At 37.6% G+C, this 19,287-nt stretch overlaps 1 protein-coding gene across 1 annotated transcript in view; it reads right to left on the reverse strand.

Annotated features, from left to right (window-relative positions):
* The window catches only part of HIBADH (3-hydroxyisobutyrate dehydrogenase), a 126,616-nt gene that overhangs the window by 7,824 nt on the left and 99,505 nt on the right, over positions 1 to 19,287 (reverse strand). The window contains exons 5-6 of the mRNA XM_010587203.3: positions 10,976 to 11,109; positions 6,267 to 6,343 (exon numbers count right to left, since the gene is read on the reverse strand). Coding sequence (XP_010585505.1) covers positions 6,267 to 6,343; positions 10,976 to 11,109 — 211 coding nt within the window. The remainder of the gene's footprint in view (positions 1 to 6,266; positions 6,344 to 10,975; positions 11,110 to 19,287) is intronic.

Raw genomic sequence — 19,287 nt, forward strand, 5'->3', positions numbered from 1 at the left:
TGCTATATTACTTTGATTCTAAGTATTTTAAACGCATCTTTGGTAAGCACACTTTTGCCAAGTATCACTGAATCAAGTTTCAAATAAAACTTTTGGTCCAGCACTTTATTGGTTTCTGTCATGCAAAGATCCATTAAAAATAATTATCATTAAAGTCTTCTGCTTTTTCTTAAGCCGGCACCTTAGAGGAAAAATATATACAGATAGAAAACAGATACTTATATAAATATTACACAAGGTGTTCATTTGGGCATGCTTAAGTTCTTGTTTACTTTGTGTGTCTGAAATATTATTGTTGTTGTTTGTTGTTAGGTGCTGTCAAGTTGGTTCCAACTCAGAGAGACCCTATGTACAATAGAACGAAACACTGCCGGTCCTGCGCCATCCTCACAGACAAATAAATATATTTCTATTTATTTCAAAATGTGAATATTTATTATGTCCCAATGCTAGGGCAGCAGGCTACGGCTAGCAGCCACAGTATGTGTGGACTGACCATGCGATACAAGCATTATGTCCTCAGACTTTCAAGGGTAGCTGTGGTTTATGGGATACTATGCGGCATGCCATGTATTTAAATTCATTTGATAGGTCACGTTTAATGAGTTTTTAACTAAGCATTTTACCCACTATCGAAGATTCAATCTAAATCAGGTATCATACATTGCTGGAAAGTAATTCAACCGTCTCATTCATTCTTTCATAAAGATCCAAGTTTGTTGCGTGTGTAGTTTGCCACAGATGTTTTCTTTCCCCTTTTCAATAAAATTAGGCTATCAATATGCTGGTGTAGCATGTGACTTAGGAAAAGATTAAAGCCAATGTGTTTAGGGAATAATTGGAAAAGTAAAACTACAAATTAACCATTAGTTAATTTGCTGTAAATGCAAATAAATTCTCTGAGCCTAAATGTTCAAGAATGTATATACCTAATGTGCTCCATAAGCAGGGAATATTTTTAAAGATGAACCTCAAACACTGTTTTTCCCCTCCATTTGAAATACAATTTAGGGGCTTTCTAATTTAAATTTTCTTTTAAAATGGCTCATATTTCAAGCTGCATAGTTACGTTCCTCCTTCTAATCTACCAGGTTAAATTCAGCAGGATCTCATAACAAAGTCTTTTTTGCCAAAGAAATTCATACCCTGTCTATAATACTTAGCAAGATGTGAGCAAAGCTTATTATCCTGACTGTGTAAAACCCTACATTTTTCTTGACTGTTCAAGGAAGACCACTGGCATTGATTTACAGAAACCCTTTTTGGTAGGCACACTGCTATTCAGAAACACCCTGGGGGGCACACATAAAACCAGGCGGCAGTTCTTCGATGCTTACTTTTCAAATCTGGTGCTACTCTCCGCCATGTTGGTTCCCTTTAGGAGATGGCTACTCCCTCCCCAAGTTTCCTCCCCCCACCCTCTCCTACCCTGCAGCAAAGTATATCATTAAAAAGAGCAAGTTAGAGTGTTTTGCATTTCATCTTTCTGAGGATTCTTTCACTGGCACATATATAACTGACAGTTAAAATTAAACATGATATTAAAATCAGTTACTGAAGTCCTCTGTCTTCCACTGTGCCCAAGGCTTGTAATGGTCTGCAAGCAGCTAGAATACACAGTAATTGTCATTCAGAGAGTCTATCCTAGAACGTCATGCTTCACTGGAGAAGACTGAGTTTCCATTTGAAATCAACAAATTAATCCAAGACAGGTATCTGAAAGGGCAAGTTTAATAGGAAGCAGCTACTGGGCTCTCAACCATGATAAAATGTTATTGCTGTTTCCCTGTAAATTGGCTGGGAACATATGATACTTTCTGCATAAGAGCCCCATTGCTGTTCAGGAGATATACAGCTCAAGCCATCAAAAGGATGACAGTCTGTCAGTCCCCATAATAACTTGCCACTGGATGTGGTTCGAGAGTGTGAGCGTGCATGCATGCGACTTTACAATTGCTGGAATGTTCTCTGATATAAACAGAAAATGAATTCATTGCTCTGATTGCATATATAATGCAACTCAAATAAACGTCACTGTGTCAAATCTACTCACCTTTAAAATACAAGAATTTTAAATGAACTTTTGGGAAAAGTAAAGATGATGTGCAATCTATAAAAAATTAAAAAGAATCCAAACATTTGTCTTCACTGTAACTGAGGCTTTAGGGGCCAAAAAAGTTTGTTCATTTTTATATTCTCTATGACTGTCTATAAGGTTGCTGTGAGCTGGAATGGACTCGACAGCAATAGGTTTGGCTTTAAAAAAAAATTTTTTTTTTTTTTTTATGACTGTCTATACTATCTAGCTTTACATATGAAGAAACCACATTACATCACTAAACTGGGATGTATTTATCAGGGGAACAGATCTGGAGATAAAATATCTAAGACCGTGTCAATTTTAATGAGTCATTCACTCATTCACTTATTCAACCAATGTTTACCAAGGTCTGCTATGTGCTGGTGCTGTGTTTGGAGTTAAGGAGACCATAAGAAGCTAAGAAGAGGCTGCCTGTCCTCCATGAGTAGGGGAGATAAGACACACACCCAGATAACTTCTATCCGAGGCAGGACAAGTACCATATCCCATCCACTCACGCATTCACTCACTCACTTCTCTCTGCATTCATTTGACCATTCTTCATTGAGTACCTACTATCTGCCAGGTATGTTCTTAGGATACAGCAATGAGCAGACAAAGGCATTCCCCTTCGTGGGGCTTATGTTGGAAAGACAGGCAATAAATAAATAAACATACAATGCCAGAGACAGAGAGGTGGAATGAAGGAAAAACATTAAAATTCAATTCAAATACTAACAACCACCATTGCCACACCATGAACAGCTACCACACACTGAGTGCCTACTACGTGCCAAGAGAAATTTTAAAAGACTCACATGGACTAAATAATTTAACCTTCACAATAACCCTGTGGATTGATAATATTGTCCTTTTATAGATGAGAAAGTGGTAGCAGAAAGGTTAGGTTACTTGTCCAGGGTCACAAAGCTTAGGTCTGTGGCAGAGAGGGGACGCAGATCAAGATGGCCCCCCACGCCCTAACTATCCTGGGCTCTCACTGGGTGGGTTGTGAACTTATCATTCACCAGCCAGTATGATGGTATTTTATCAGTTTATTAAGAAATTAGGTCAAGCTTTCATTGCAATCCTTTTGCCATTTGTTGTATTTATTATTAGGGCACGCAACTAAGAGGCTTCAGTCAATCACCTACATGAAAAGGCAATGTCCTCTAAGCGCAGTTTCTGAGAAACTAAAATTATGCTCTTGGGAAAGCTCTCAGCTTCAACAGTCCTCTAAAAATTCAATTGTTATTAGCTTTTTTTGGTGGGAGAAGACAAGATGGTGGTTGATGTCCTGGTTATGCAAGTAACTTAAAACACAACAAATACAAAAACCAATCAATTTCTGGTGGAGCAAAAAATAAAAACAACAAAACTTATATTATTAATGTTGTTTCTGAGTGACACACAGGAATAAAATCTCTCTATGCAAGAAGGGCACTTTTGGTGCCATAAAACTATGCTTCTGCATCCTAACTAGGAACCCGATTACAAAGTAATAAGGTCTAATCAAAGAAGAATCCCAAATCAGGTTTGTATGCCAATATTTTTTTACTCTTTTCTTTTAAATACCATTTAAAACTCCACTAATATCCACAAAGACCCACCATAAAAGAGCAACTCAGTCCACAGGGTCAATAAGAATTATAAACTATAAGATTTTATTCTTCTTTTAAAAAAAGAGTGAGGTTTCTAAAAACAACCCACTGACTTATGAGAGTGAAATTAATCAAAAATGATCACTTCACAAGAATGGGTGATTCAATTTGTAAATGTTGGCATTAACACTCTAAAAAAATTTCACTTCAGAGTGAACAGAATATAAATGTGGCCAAACCACTTTGATGCTGCACCACTCTGTGGGAATTTACTACTTGGGAATTTATGCTTGCTGATGCCAATTTTCTCCTTCACCTTGCAAAGCTCAATAAATCGTGGCCATTCTCTATACTCTATTAGAGAACAATCCTGTCATTTTAAACCATGTCTGTAAGCCATGGAGAACAGACAACAGTAGAAGCACTCATTTTTAGGGCTTTCAAACCACTGTGAATTTTTGTAAGATAAAGTAATAAAATCCTAATGTTATGAAAATACGTAATTCATTAGTATAATCTGAACCACCAGAAATTTTCAAATTATTTTAACAGTTAAATAACAATTAGTGAATTTCTGACTTGTGTTCAGACATTATATACATACTCAGTAAGAGTAATATATGTAGTTTTGGAAAAACTAAGCATTTAGAAGGTTCATATTTCTAAATATTGTTGTTATCATAGTGGACCAAGGCCAACAATATGGAAAACTCTATTCATCGCTTCTGCTCTTAATGTTTCTATTTGGAGTTTTATCACTTTTCATTTTCTCTCTGATAATTAAACTCACTCTGGTAGCCACTGGTTTTTATACTTCATTGTATACATTCTATTCAATTGATTTTCCTACTATTCTTTATTAGCTGGTGTTTGGATTTAGAACTTCCACAAGCACTCACCCAACACAAAGCTTCATTTTAGAATGGCAAATGATTATCTAATAATATTTTGATAGGAAAATTATCTGAGGAATGCCAGAGGATGCGTCACCGTGCCTCAGGATACCCTGACCTAGCCATACTCAAGGTGAGAAGTACGATATAAAATGAACCGGCAACAATAAGGCGGCGAACTTTAGTATACAATAGCCTATGTTAATCTAGGCTTTATGTTTTACCATCTATTCACTTATATCTAGAAACATGAAAATCTAAACCTAATCTAAAGATGCACATGCATACTAATACTCTAATCCTGTTGTCAACACCAATGAATTCTGTATGCAATTCTGGTCCCGGAAATTTACATTTTCCTCTTTCCTAAAATTAGTTTAGATGATGGATATGAAAATAAGTTACTAGTAATTAGTTTTTCAATTATGGTAAGTGACCCACAGCCTAAAACTGACCACAGCACAGACATATCACTCTGAACAGCTTTCTATATACTACCAGTTTTATTAACGCTTTGTACAGATATGCCTTATCATCTTATATCATCTTATAGACACTCAATTTTAAAATGTAAATGGTACAGGATATTGATAAACCAATTAGCACTGATGCAAAGCAAATGCCTCTTTTATCTCAATTACAACATGACAACTTAATAGGTCAAGATAGTTTAACATCTGAGACAAGGGCAATTCAATAAACAACAGCATCTTGATATGGTAATTAAGAGGAAATGTGAATCCATTACTGTTTTAAAAACTATCTCAAAGCACTTTGGCTCTTTTTATTGCTTTTATCAAAAGCCGTGATATAAGACATTACTCTGATTCGTGAAATATTTGGTTTTCTGTAAGCAGTTTTGGGGAGTAGGAAAAAAAATACCTGAATAAAGCATCTTGCTGATTAAGCATTTTCTAAAGTAAAAATATGTATTTACTGTATTCGTGAAACATAAAACACTCAAAAAATCAATTAGGTGATTAATCATATGTACTATTTCCTAACCTAAAAGATTAGGGGCTAAAATTAAGCCATAAACCTTAAGCATTCTAAAAAATGTTCATCCACGGGAAAAACAGAATTCTTGAATTGCTTAAGTAAAGCATGAATGCCATTTTATTTTCATAGAAAGATAAATCCTCGATGCAAAGTAACTAAACCACAAGCAAGTGAAAAAGAAAGAGTTGTGGATATGAATTGCAACTTTAAGGCCATCCAGTTTATCCTGGGAATGAACAACCAAGAGCCTTTCTAGTGCAGATTTTGGGGGCTGTATTTAAAATAGGTGCATAAAACCAATCATGGTAGCGTAACGCTTAAATTTACTATATATTAAAATCGTGTTTTACACAAATTTGTCACTACACTGCCAAAGTGTGTTTAAATTTTATAGTAAAAGTGTTTCTCACATTTCAACATAATAGAAGAAATGGAGCGCCCACATAAAAAGAACAACGTAACTTCAAATGCACAGCACAGTATACTTCACGGCTATGGCAAAGAATACGCGTGCTCTCCAGGGCCCTGCTGCTCGTCAAATAAGCAAGGTCTGTGAAAGTTCAATAATGAAGTAATGTCAAACTTTTCCTGGGTCAACTCATTTATCTCTCATGAACATAATTTTTTCAACGTCAATCAAACAAGAAAGCTCATGAAAATTGTTAGTATGTGAAAATGTGCTATTCAACAAACCTGATTCCAAGATTCATGGCTTCAGCAGTTCCAATCATACTAATAGCTAGCAGCATGTTGTTGCAGATCTTTGCAGCCTGAAAACAAATCAAATACATAGTTAATATCTTTATTTTCAAGGTATAACTTGAAGTTTTATTCACCCAATTTCATAGGCTTCTTTGTAAAAGTCAAGCATTCAACTGTTTATTCTCTCAAATGGGGAAGGGAATGTGGTGCAGGCTGCCTCCCTCTGAAGCTAAACTAACATGTTATCAGAGAGCAGATTGGGGGGGATCTGCTTCCACAGAGTAATAATAAATAATAAGCTGCCACTATGGCTTATTTTATTTTATGGCTTAGCATTATAGGGAATACTGATCTAAATGGCACAACTGTTCTTTAAGGGACGCGGCTTACAATCTAGTGGGAAGATGGGGGTAATACACTGAAAGAAAAGGTAACAAGCACACACAATTAAGCGGTACATTATATGGTAGAGTCCAAAAGATAGAGACAGTAGGCATTCAGAGAAACAAGATGGCTGAGGGCAGGAGCAGGGAAGGAAAGTGTTTTTAGAGGAGGTGGAACCTGAAACCATCTCTCATAAGGCCAGGCAGGATTAAGAAAGAGAAAGAACGAGGTCAGGTGGAAAAGTAAATATACAAGAGGGAATAAATATATAAGAGCATGGGATGTTCCTGAGAAGAGTTGTTAAAATTGACTCATGTGCATATGTTTGTGTGTGTGTAAATCTTTTTTTTATATAACTTTTTATAACAGTGGTCTTATACAATATTTATTCTTTCGTGACTTATTTTGCTCAGCATGATGTCCTTCAGATTCATTCACGTTGTAAGATGTTTCACAGATTCGTAATTAATCTTTAAGTTACGCAGTATTCCACTGTGTGTATGTACCATAGTTTATCCATTCATCCACTGATGGCACTTGAGTTGTTTCCATCTTTTTGCTATTGTGAATAATGCTGCAACAAACATGGATGTGCATATGTCTGGAAACCCTGGTGGCACAGTGGTTAAGTGCTACAGCTGCTAACCAAGAAGTTGGCAGTTGGAATCCGCCAGGTGCTCCTTGGTAACTCTATGAGGTAGTTCTATTCCTACAGGGTCGCTATGAGTCAGAATTGACTCGACAGCAGTGGGGTTTTTTTTTGGGGGGGGGGGTATATACGTCTATTCTTGTCATGGCTCTTATTTCTCTAGGCTATATAGCTAGGAGCGGGATTGCTGGATCATATGGTATTTCTATTTCTGGCTTTTTAAATCGGTGCCATACCATTTTCCATAGCAGTTGTATCATTTTCCATTCCCACTAGCAGTGTGTAAGACCTCCAATCTCCCCACAACCTCACCAGCATTTGTTGCTTTCTGTTCTTTTGATCAGTGCCATTATTGCAGAGGTGAGATGATATTTCATTACAGCTTTGATTTGCATCTCTCTAATTGGCTAATGATCATGAGCATCTCTTTATGTGTTCGTTAGCCACCTGAATGTCTTCTTTGGTGAAGTGTCTGTTCACATCCTTTGCCCATTTTTTAATTGTTTTTGTCTTTTTGTTGTTGAGATGTTGAAGTTTTCTATAAATTTTAGAGATTAGGCCCTTGTCAGATATGTTGTAACCAAATTTTTTTTCTCAGTCTGTAGGTTCTCTTTTTACTCTTTTATTATTGTTGTTAGGTGTCATCAAGTCGATTCTGACTCATGGTGACCCTATGTACAACAGAACAAAATACTGCTTGGTCTTGTGTCATCTTCACAATCATTGCTATGTTTAAGCCCACTGTTGCAGCCACTGTGTCAATCCATCTCGTTGAGGGTCTTCCTCTTTTTCACTAACGCTCTACCTTATCAAGCATGATGTCCTTCTCCAGGGACTGGTCCCTCCTGATAACATGTCCTAAGTACATAAAACCAAGTCTCACCATCCTTGCTTCTAAGGAGCATTCTGGATATACTTCTTCCAAGACATATTTGTTTGTTTGTTCTTCTGACAGTTTATGGTATGTTCAATATTCTTTGCCAACACCATAATTCAAAGGCATCAATTCTTATTCAGTCTTCCTTATTCACTGTCCAACTATCGCATGCATATAAGGTGATTAAAATACACCTTAGTTCTCAAAGTGAAATCTTTGCTTTTTAACACCTGAAAGAGGTCTTTTGCAGCAGATTTGCCCAATGCAATATGTCATTTCATTTCTTGACTTCTGCTCCCATGGGTGTTGATTATGAATCCAAGTAAAATGAAATCCTTGACAACTTCAATCTTTTCTCCGTCTATCACGATGGTGCTTACCGGTCCAGTTGCAAAGACTTTTGTTTTCTTTATGTTGAGGTGTAATCTGTACTGAAGCCTGTAGTCTTTGAACTTCATCAGTAAGTGTTTCAAGTCCTCTTCACTTTCAGCAAGTAAGGTTGTGTCATCTGCATACTGCAGGTTGTTAAGTGTCTTGCTCCAATCCTGATGTCCATTCTTCTTCATATAGTCCAGCTTCTCAGATTATTTGCTCAGGATACAGACTGAATAAGTACGGTGAAAGGATACAGTCCTGACACACACCTTTCCTGATTTTAGACCACCCAAACCTGTTGTCGTCAAGTCGATTACAACTCATAGCGACTGTACAGGACAGACCAGAACTGCCCCATAGAGTTTCCAAGGAGTGCTTGTTGGATTCAAACTGCTGACCTTTGGGTTGGCAGCTGTAGCACTTAACCACTAAGCCACCAGGGTTTCCATAGGGGTTAAACCACCCAGTACCCCCCTTTTCTGTTCAAACGACTGCTTCTTGGTCCAAGTACAGGTTCCTCATGAGCACAATTAAGTGTTCAGGAATTACCATTCTTCACAATGTTATCCATAATTTGTTATGATCCACAGAGTCGAATGCCTTTGCATAATCAATAAAACACAGGAACATCTTTCTGGTATTCTCTGCTTTCTCTTTTGGATGTCTTTTGATAAGCGTAAGTGTTTAATTTTTAGGAGGTCCCAGTTACCTAGTGTCTCTTTGGCTGTTTGCACATTTTTAGTTATGTTCGGTATTCTATTTATGCCATATATTAGGGCCTTGAGCATCGTCCCTATTTTTTCTTCCATGATGTTTATAGTTCTGTTTTTGGGTGCCAGCGAGTCCATTCCAACTCATAGTGACCCGATGTGCAACAGAACAAAACACTGCCTTGTCCTGTGCCATCCTCACAATTGTTGTTCTGCTTAAGCACATTGTTGCAGCCACTGTGTCAATCCATCTCATTGAAGGTATTCCTCTTTTTCACTTTTTCATTTTAGGTTTTACATTTATGTCTCTTGTGCATATGTTTCAAGGAGCGGTGAGAAATTTGCTAGTTAAGACTGGGTTAAGAGCTATAAAAGCTAGGGTAAAGAGTTAAAATTTGACATAGTAGGAAATAGGGATTTGTTCAAAGTTTCTGAATGGGGAAGTGCTATGACGATATAAGCATCTTGACGGAGTTGGTCTTGGTTACAGTGTTTGGTAGAGTGGTAAACCTAGAATCCAGAGATCCCTTAGGCCCTCCAAGCAATATACCAGATATGAGATGATGAGAGAAAGACTGGACCAGGGAATGTGTGGAATGGACAAGATGGTCAACAACGAGAGCCACCGAACCAAAAATCAATACGGCTTGAAGACTGACTTGACAAGAGGGATACAGAAAATAACCGTATCTGATACCAGAGTCTTGAGTGAGATAAAGGAGATGCCAATGGCCAGGACAAAGCATTAAGAGGAGTGAATATGTGTGAGTGCAAGTGTGAGTACATGTGTTGGAAGTGGAGGTAGAGAACATCTAGTTTGATTTCAGCCGTACTAAACATGTTCAGTATTGTCAATCACCTCTTTCTGAGTTTCTAAATGAAAATCATTTTGTTTTCAAGAAAAAGATAAAAATGAATAGACTAACTCTACCTGACTGTATTACAAATGCGGAAACCCTTGTGGCATGGTGGTTAAGAGCTATGGCTGCTAACCAAAAGGCTGGCAGTTTGAATCCACCAGGCGCTACTTGGAAACCTTATGGGGCAGCTCTACTCTGTCCTATAGGGTCGCTATGAGTCAGAATTGACTCAAACGGCAATGGGTTTGGTTTTTTTGGGTTTGGTACTACAAACAAGGTGCCCTGGTGGCAAAGTGATTAAAGCGCTCAGCTGTTAACTGAAAGGTGAGCAGTTTGAACCCACAAGCCACTCCGTGGGAGAAAGATGTGGCAGTCCAAAGATTTACAGCCTTAGGAGTCCTATGGAGCAGTTCTACTCTGTCCTATAGGGTTGCTATGAGTTGGCACTGACTCAAATGGCAGTGGGTTTGGTTTGGGTTTTTTTGGTACTACAAACAGAGCTGTGGCAAGTAATTTTAAGATTAAATAGAAGATAACTGCACCTCAGACAACATGAGCACTTCCAACAAAAGCAGTTTTAAAGATGACTGGAGTAGTCACTAGGATGACACGATGAGAGCCTAATGATGGAACTTTTGATATCCTTTTTTTTAAAATAAATTGGCTGAAGTCACCAGTGACATGGATACTAATTTATTTCAAATTAATTTAAGAAAATCTCTGCAAACAAAGAACCCATAGACTGAATGGAATAAAGAGGAATAAGAATGTTTGGCTAGGAAACACAAATGAACATTAGCCAATTTTACATCATCCAGTTAGGGTCATTAACGTGAAAAGATTACCTGTCCAGTGCCAATAGCTCCACAATACAACACATTGGAGCCCATGCATCCCAGCAACTCTTGGGCAGCAGCAAATTCCTCTTCGACTCCTCCCACCATAAATGTGAGGTTCCCAGACCGGGCAGCTCCCACACCTGAATGGTTTGGATGTAAAGAATGAGACAAAAGGAAACATTTTTTTAAAGTGCTGAAATAGATGGGAAGTAAAACTAGAGAAAATCTCAAAACTAAATGAAAACATCTCATCTTCAAATCACATTTATGTCAAAAAAAAAAAGGCATGTGTAAAATATTTTAAATCTCTACTGTCGGTGATCAGGTATCGCACAGGTTCAGGGGCATATTATCCAATAGGCAAGGTAAGCATGGTGCTTACCTTGCTTACCAGATCATCTGTAGTGAACAATTTCACATTTTTTCACATCTAAGATTCTGCTTTTACGTATGGCAGGCACCTCTCTCTCTCCCAACCCCATAGCGCCTTCCTACAGAATCAAAGTCTCTTTTCAAATTTATAATCTCTGACAGGTGCAGATGACCCAGTAAGCAAGGTAAGCACAGGATTACTTGTGCTTATTTACTAATCTGTAGTGAATGATTTCACTTGGGTTTCAGCACATGTGAAATTGCTCACTACAGAGGCTTACCTTGCCTATTGAATAGTCTGTGCCTGCACAGGTCAACCACAAAGCAAAAGAGGCATACACATTTAGTTATACCCTCATTCGCGAATCATCTTAAATCGTGATGCAAACGTGGCACGAGAGATAAGGAAATCTGAACCATGAATTTTATTCCCACACATCTATTATTCTCCTTAGAAACATATTCAGTAATAAAAAGTATACAAAAAAGATTTATCTATGCCCTGACCAGCACAGGAGCAGCAGGAGAGGTCTACTGCCTGATCTGGCTTTGGGTCTCTGGCTGGCTTGCTCACTCTGTGCATACTATCCACAGATGTGGTCTACAAAGAGTGAGACCGGGCTCTTTCTCCCATAAACAAGTACGCATTTCAGATGATAAGGTTCTTTTTTAATGTATATGTACTGCTTATTTAGACTGATTATTCTGATGTGCACTTTCCAATAATAATTTAATCATTTTCTTTTCCCTCCAGCTATATACCTTTTAGGCAATTCATTCCTAGGTATATGGGCAGGAAGAAGCAATAAACATTGGTTTGGCTACTTCTTAGGAACTTTTAACAAAGGTTTGATGCACGTTCATTGATTAAATGATCTAATTTCACGTAGAAAATACAGCCTAGACTTGTCCTAAAGAAGGGGGGGGGAGGTGCAGCAATCATTTAAATTTTTATTAACTCTAAAATAGAGCCAAGAGTATTGCCATTTTTTAATATTTGAGGAACCTTAATTCATAATTTTTAAGTTAGGTTTTGTTGTTCAAAACCAGAAAAGTATGGGAAGAACTGTATTAGTATAATTTTTGTCTTTACAACTTATTTTACAGTACAGCTAGGAAAAAAGAAACCATAATTGTCTGTATTATGTATCAAACCTAGCCCATCAGAATAGACAGCTGCAAGTAATGGCCTACTTTTGAATTTAATTTATTCCACCTAAATACACAGTTTTTATATATAAACAGTCCAAGTAGGGGGACCCATATTTCATTCAAATTGTGAATATTTTGCTACTGCCGAATCAAGCAGCCTTTCTATTTTACAATTCATACTATTTTTAACCGTTTTTATAAAAAACAAACAAACAAAAAACCTGTATTATGTCAGCCAAACTTGGAAGAGTAAGTGGCCGTGTGTTACCAAAGTCTGAGATGCCCACACAAATGGTTAAATCCCATTACCTCACAGTACCTTAGACACTTTGGAACTGATTATGTACAAAAACCCAATTATAACAAGTGCTTTTAATTAGCCAATCTATGTTATTTGAACATTCTGATAATGTTCAAGTTTATATGACCGTCGTTTTGTTAGTTTCTAATTTACTTCACCAAGATGGCGAATCATTAATGCTTTACAATTATTTTTCCCAATTTCTAATGCCATTTTTATTCAAACCATGTAACCACCCTTATTTCTGATCCTGTTGATCTGACCTAGAGAAATTAAGTAGACAATTTAAGTCAAAGCTTACAAACAAATCCAGCACTACCCATCATAGGTCAATAGCTTTGTATCTAGATTACAGACTGCTAAATAGCGTCAGAAGTCATTTATTAAAGGAAAATTAATGCTGACAGTGGTTCTCAGCTGGTTAGTCTTTTGACAGGTATACTTTCCCACTTGTTCAAACACATATTTCAAGAAGAAGAAGTAAGTTATTTAAGCAAGAGGAGACCACAAAAGAAATTCATCTTTCAGTTTAGAGGTCTGTGGTATTTCCACTTTTTCCTCCTTTCAATGTGGTGCTGTAATTATTTCCAACTTTATCATAACCTACATTCAACTTAAGAGTCTGACTAAATTGAGTAATTCTATAGTTTATGCATTCTTCAGAACCAAGTCCTGTCTTTCCATATGTATTTCTCTAACCGTACTGCACTATCCAGCATAGCCCTATTGCAAAGACACAATTAAGACCGAAGTTATCCTAAAATAGCAGCCCTTGTAGTATAGTGGTTAAGAGCCTGACTGCTAACCAAATGGTCGGCAGTTCAAATCCACCAACCATTCCTTGGAAACCCTATAGGGCAGTTTTACTCTGTCTTAGAGGTTCGCTATGAATCAGAATCAACTCGGCAGCAATGTTTTTTTTTTTTTTAAATGGGTTGTTTTAATAATATTTAACAATAATTATAAAACCAAAATACACTTTGTGCTTAATTCTATTACAGCATTTACCACCCCTTATTAAAATTTTTTTATTTTCTTATCTGATTCCCCGCTAAACTACAAGCTCCTACAAGGTCAGCATTAAGGACTTGCTTATGTCAGTATCCACAGTATCTATCACACAGCATGATATATTCAATAAATTGTTGTTTGGTAAATAAATTAATGAGAGGGATCAAAGAGTAAAGGAATATCTGGGTTTTGGGATGTACCACGTGCTGGCTATGTGATTATAAACAAATTACTTAACTTCTCTGAGTCTCAGTATATAAAATGGGAAAAGCGCTAATTACTATAGGCAGTCTCTGGGTTTTGAACCAGATTTGTTCCTAATTGTGTCTATAAGTTGAATGTGTAGGTAAGCTGGAACAGGTGCATATGACTCTTATTTAGTCTTACTTTAGTGAAAGAAGGGGCTCTGGTGGCACAGTGGTTAAGAGCTCAGCTGCTAACCAAAAAGGTTGCTAGTTCCAATCCACCAGCTGCTCCTTAGCCTTGTGGGGCAGTTCTAGTCTGTCCTACAACGGTCACCGTGAGTTGGAATCGACTTGACGGCAGTGGGTTTGGTTTTGGTTTTAGTGCAAAAAAAGGGTCGAAACCTTTTCAATGATTTAAAAGCTGCACATGCAGCAAATGAAGGTGATTATGATGAAGAATTTGTTGCAAGTAGGGTTGGTTCAATTGTTTCAAAGTGAGAGCAAATTTACACAGCATTAAAGGTCAAGTACGAGTCGTCTGTAAACTGGACGTTCATAACCTGGGGACTGCCTGTGCTTCACGGAATAGCTGTGAATATGTTCACATTCACCATTCAAAACAGGTAGCTGTCTACCCTGCTTTTAAAGTGATCAACATCTAGCACTTCTCTTGGCAGTGTGTTTCGATAAAAATCAACCTAACAGTGGAGAAGCACTTTTATATCCATCAGTCTCTCAGTGTCTGTCTTTCTCTCTCTTTTATAAAAAAAAGTACCACAGGAAGCCTCCATTATCTTCTTTCTTTCCTTCCACTCTCACTTGTAACTGACATAAAAATTCTGACCACTGGAGATCCATTCTTCAGTGGTTCTCAGTCTTAGGGATGAGGAAGAAACTGTCCTTGCCTTCAAGGAGTTTGAAATCTAGTGTTAGTGATGGTGGCGGTGGTGGTGGTGGCAGTGCAGGTGAAAATGGAGATTAGGGAAGAGGCAAGGCAAGTACACAATCATAGTTAATAAAAAGGCAGAGGTAGTTGTAAGCTATAGGAGAGGTATAAATAAAGCCACATGGGCATTCAAGCAAGAAAAATACCACCAAAGAACCCAAAAACCAAACCCATTATCATCGAGTCAATTCCAACTCATCGTGACCCTAAAGGACAGTGCAGAACTGCCCCATAAGGTTTCTAAGGAGTGCCTGGTGCATTTGAACTGCCAGCTTTTTGGTTAGCAGCCATAGCTCTTAACCACTATGCCACCAGGGTTTCCAAAAATACCACCAGCAAGTATTTATTCAGTGCCTTTAACAACTTGTTAGATCTTTACGCTAGGTGCAAAGATTCAAAGAGTAATAAGCAATATTTGTTGAATAAAAAGTCAGGACCTGTTTTATGGTATTAGGAGAATAGCTGACATACAACTATTTCAGAAAGTCCTAAATGTAATTAGAGAAAAGGGACCTATACCCAGAATGCCAAAAGGTAGCATCATATACCAAGTGTCAGATGAACGAGGGCAACAGCCACCAAATCCTGATTCCTTTTTTCCTTCCATTTTCTCAACTTCCATCATTGTAGGAATAATGAATTCTCAGAAAGGGAAAGGGTGAAAAAGGAAACAAATTGTTTTCAAAGAGTAATGGTCTTGCTGTCAACCTTGGGCAGGATTGTGAAAATTTTGATAAGAATGCTGGTATTCTGACTCCATTTGCAAACCTGGTTCAGAGAAGTTTAAAATAGCGTAAACCAAGTAAGTAATTGGGGGAGCTTTATATGCGGACACTGAGTTCTGCCCGTTACCTAAATGCACATAATACCTTCTTTTCATACCAGATTTGAGTCTGCTATTCAGAACAATACAAGTAGAAAATGGACAATTAGAATTAAGAACAAATATAAAAATGAAACCGTAAGATTTCACAATGAGTTTCAAACATGGAGCCGAGAGTCTTAGAAGTCTTGGCAAACAGTTATGTAGCTTTCCTATCTGGGAAAGGAACAAAGCTGCCAGTCCCTGAAGGAAAATACATCTCTTCCTTGAATTGAGTGATATATTTAAAAAAAAAAAAATCTCATTTGGAACTCTATGCAGGAGACAGTAAGTGAAGTAATGGACAACGTTCTTAACACTTTTATAGCAAAAGCAGTGATTGATAATTTTTCAGGATAAACAGAGTTAAAACTCAGTTCTTTATATCCTTTTTTGGCTAATCTTAGTCTTGCACCTATAAAAAGAGGTCAAGGTTAACATTAATTACCTCATTCTGATATTTATGTGTATCTGTCTCCCAATCTTCTGTCAGTTTTATCTGCTTTAAGAACCAAAATAGGCTTAAATCTCAAATTATGCATTAGCATGGACATAAGCAGCAGTCGAAGACATTATTCACTGTTACTCAGTATTTCTTATATAAAGAGTCTCACAGTTCCTCCTGTTTTTCCTATTAAGTAAAAGTTATCCTCTCTGAAGTAACTTTATGTTTGTGTTTTTGTGAAAAGGAGAGTTCTATAGCTCACTGTATCTTCCCTTTTGTCTTCATTTGTAGGAAGCAATGAACTTTCTCTTCTCTCCCCTTAAATAGTTTATAAATTTTTTTTTAGTCTTTATTTTTCTTGTCAACGAAGCCTAACTACTTCTCTGGTTTCCTTGTCTACTCACCCGCAACACAAACCCTATGCTACGTGCACTGAAAATGATTTGCAGTGGCCAAAATATGCAATGATTTTTCATCCATCCATGCCTTTCCTTTTCTTACCTTGTAGGAAACTCCCTTCCCTCCCTTCTTTGCCTGGCTAACTCCTGCTTATCTTCAAGGCTCAAATTATACCAGTTCTGAGAAGCAGTTTCTCCTCTAGGAGCCCTGGTGGCACAGTAGTTAAGCGCTCAGCTGCTAACCTAAAGGTTAGTGGTTCAAACCCACCAGCCGCTCTGCAGGATAAAGATGTGGCAGTCTGCTTCTGTAAAAATTTATGGCCTCGGAAACCCTATGGGACAGTTCTACTCTGTCCTACAGGGTTGCCATGAGTTGGAATCGATTTGATGGCAGTGGGTTTCATTTTCGTTTTTTGCTTTCCTAGCATTCCTGGTCATATTTCTAATAAAGCACTTATACCTAAAAGTTGCTGTCTGAACCCAACCAGTGGTACCACCAAAGAAAAGGCCTGGGAATCTGCTTCTGTTATGACAACAGCTAAGAAAGCCCTAGGTAGAAGTTTTACTCTGTAACACGTAGGGTTGCCATAAGTCAGAATCAACTTGACGGCAAGTAATAACAACTACTGTAATCAGTGATTTTTTCTGGCATGTTCTGTTAAGATCCTAATGGGCAGGAGCTATTAGAATCTTAGCACCGAGCCCATAGCATATGTCTGATAAATGTTCATTGTCTTTATAGGAGGTAGGCAGAGAAGAAATCAATAATGAACAAAATGACTGAGAATACTAATTTAGGACTAATTAAGACAATGTTTAAAGCCACAGTTCAAGATCAGATCACTTGGACAGTTATAATACCTTTCAGTCTTGAAAATGGTGATAAAAAACACTTGCCATACTTATTGCGAAGTGCAAATGACAGCATATACAGAAAAAATATTTGTGAACTGCAAAGTTATTATGCAAATGTTACAAACAATCTAAATATAACAAGAAGTAAATCTACTCTACTTCGACATGTCAAAATCCTTGGCCCAACAGTAGCAAAGAACTGAAATTTGGAGCCCATCCTTACCGAAAAGCTGACTCAAAGAGTTATGTCAGATAAACCATGATGCAAGCGTTGATAACTTAGAATAACTACTTGTGAATCACAAACAGATCATTTCCAATTCTATGACTACTGGAAGCAGGCCTTCTAAGCCAGAAAGGGAATAGATGGAAAGCTAAAAAGTACAATCAAATGCTATCCATCTTTAATACGGTAAAAAACCTGCCACCAAAGCATCCCATTGATGTAGAGCAAAGTGTAGTAAATCACTTAATTTGCTCAAAAGAACTTAAATGTTTTAACCAGTCTGCCATCAAAAGAGAGCAAGAAGAGGACCAATGGGACTTGGGCTGCAGTGTGAGCCATCTTTAAAATGCAATTGTTCTAATCATTTTCTACAGATGCAGCCTCACAAGGGGCTGCTGTCACAGGGACCATTTACGACTTGTTATGGTGTCTCTATTGTTTACCAGCGACATTTGCTGAAAAAGGCGACAGCTGGGACAGAAAGCTGCTACTCAACGAACAATATAATCCCGTGAAAGTAATCAACAAATTTAAGGGTGTTAATTAACTTTACACTTTATCATGTTCAATTAGTTGTCCTTTCTAGAAAAGATTGCCGTGCACAATCAGTTTAGAGCATGCCATGTTTGATTTGTAAGTGATCACTGTTTCTGTTTCAGAGTCCATGTCAGATGTTCTCTTGGGTTTTGGTGACACAGATGAATGGCTCTGCACATGTTAGGGGGTGATCTGGTTTAACACAAGCCAGCATAACATAACCCCTTGTTAACACTATTTCTGGCATTATCCAAGCTGGAGACAGAAAAGCAACAATGCCCACAGCACTATTCTGGAGTCAGATAAACAAAGTTTAGCTAGCTTCTCTTGAAATAAACACAGATGAAATACATAGAGAAATAAGCAATTTTTCATCATTATTTTTTAAAGTAAGACTTGTCTTTCAGGGGCATGCTTGGGATCATTTCCTCCCAGCAAGATCTTGAAGCTCTGCTGTATTATGCACAAAGCCCCACTGTATCCTCAGACTTTACATAATGCAGATAGCCTTTTCCATGGCAGTTAAACAAATGCGAGGGGTGTGCTGTGAAGTACTGGCTTGTGTTAAATTCTAGAACGCAGCTTTTAAATCCAGAAGCTGTATTTTATAAGTGTGGAAAATCTTCAGGGAAGTCTATTAATCTATGAATGCAATTTGCCTCTCTCTTACCTTTAATGCACCTGTTCCTGCTTGCTAATAGGACGAGGGAAAAGCTCATGATGAAGCGACAATATATTCAGAACTGCATTTTAATGAAAGTCACTGCAGTTCCCCTGGACTGATATAAATAGTGCTATACATCAAAATATTTCATAAGCCATTGATGAGGTGAACAAAACCTGAAACTGAGGTTTGGCAGGAGGTGTCTATCTTTAAGAAAACAAAACAAGGGACACGCATCTGTTTCTTAAAAAAAAAAAAAATCTACATAGGATTTTGAAACAGCTTCATGAAGCTGCACCTTGCTTTCCTAGGCTAGCTGTTTCCTGCACAATACACAAATTAAATGCATATAAATAAACTAAAG

The sequence above is a fragment of the Loxodonta africana genome, chromosome 8 (assembly GCF_030014295.1).
Source record: "Loxodonta africana isolate mLoxAfr1 chromosome 8, mLoxAfr1.hap2, whole genome shotgun sequence".
NCBI lineage: Eukaryota > Metazoa > Chordata > Mammalia > Proboscidea > Elephantidae > Loxodonta > Loxodonta africana.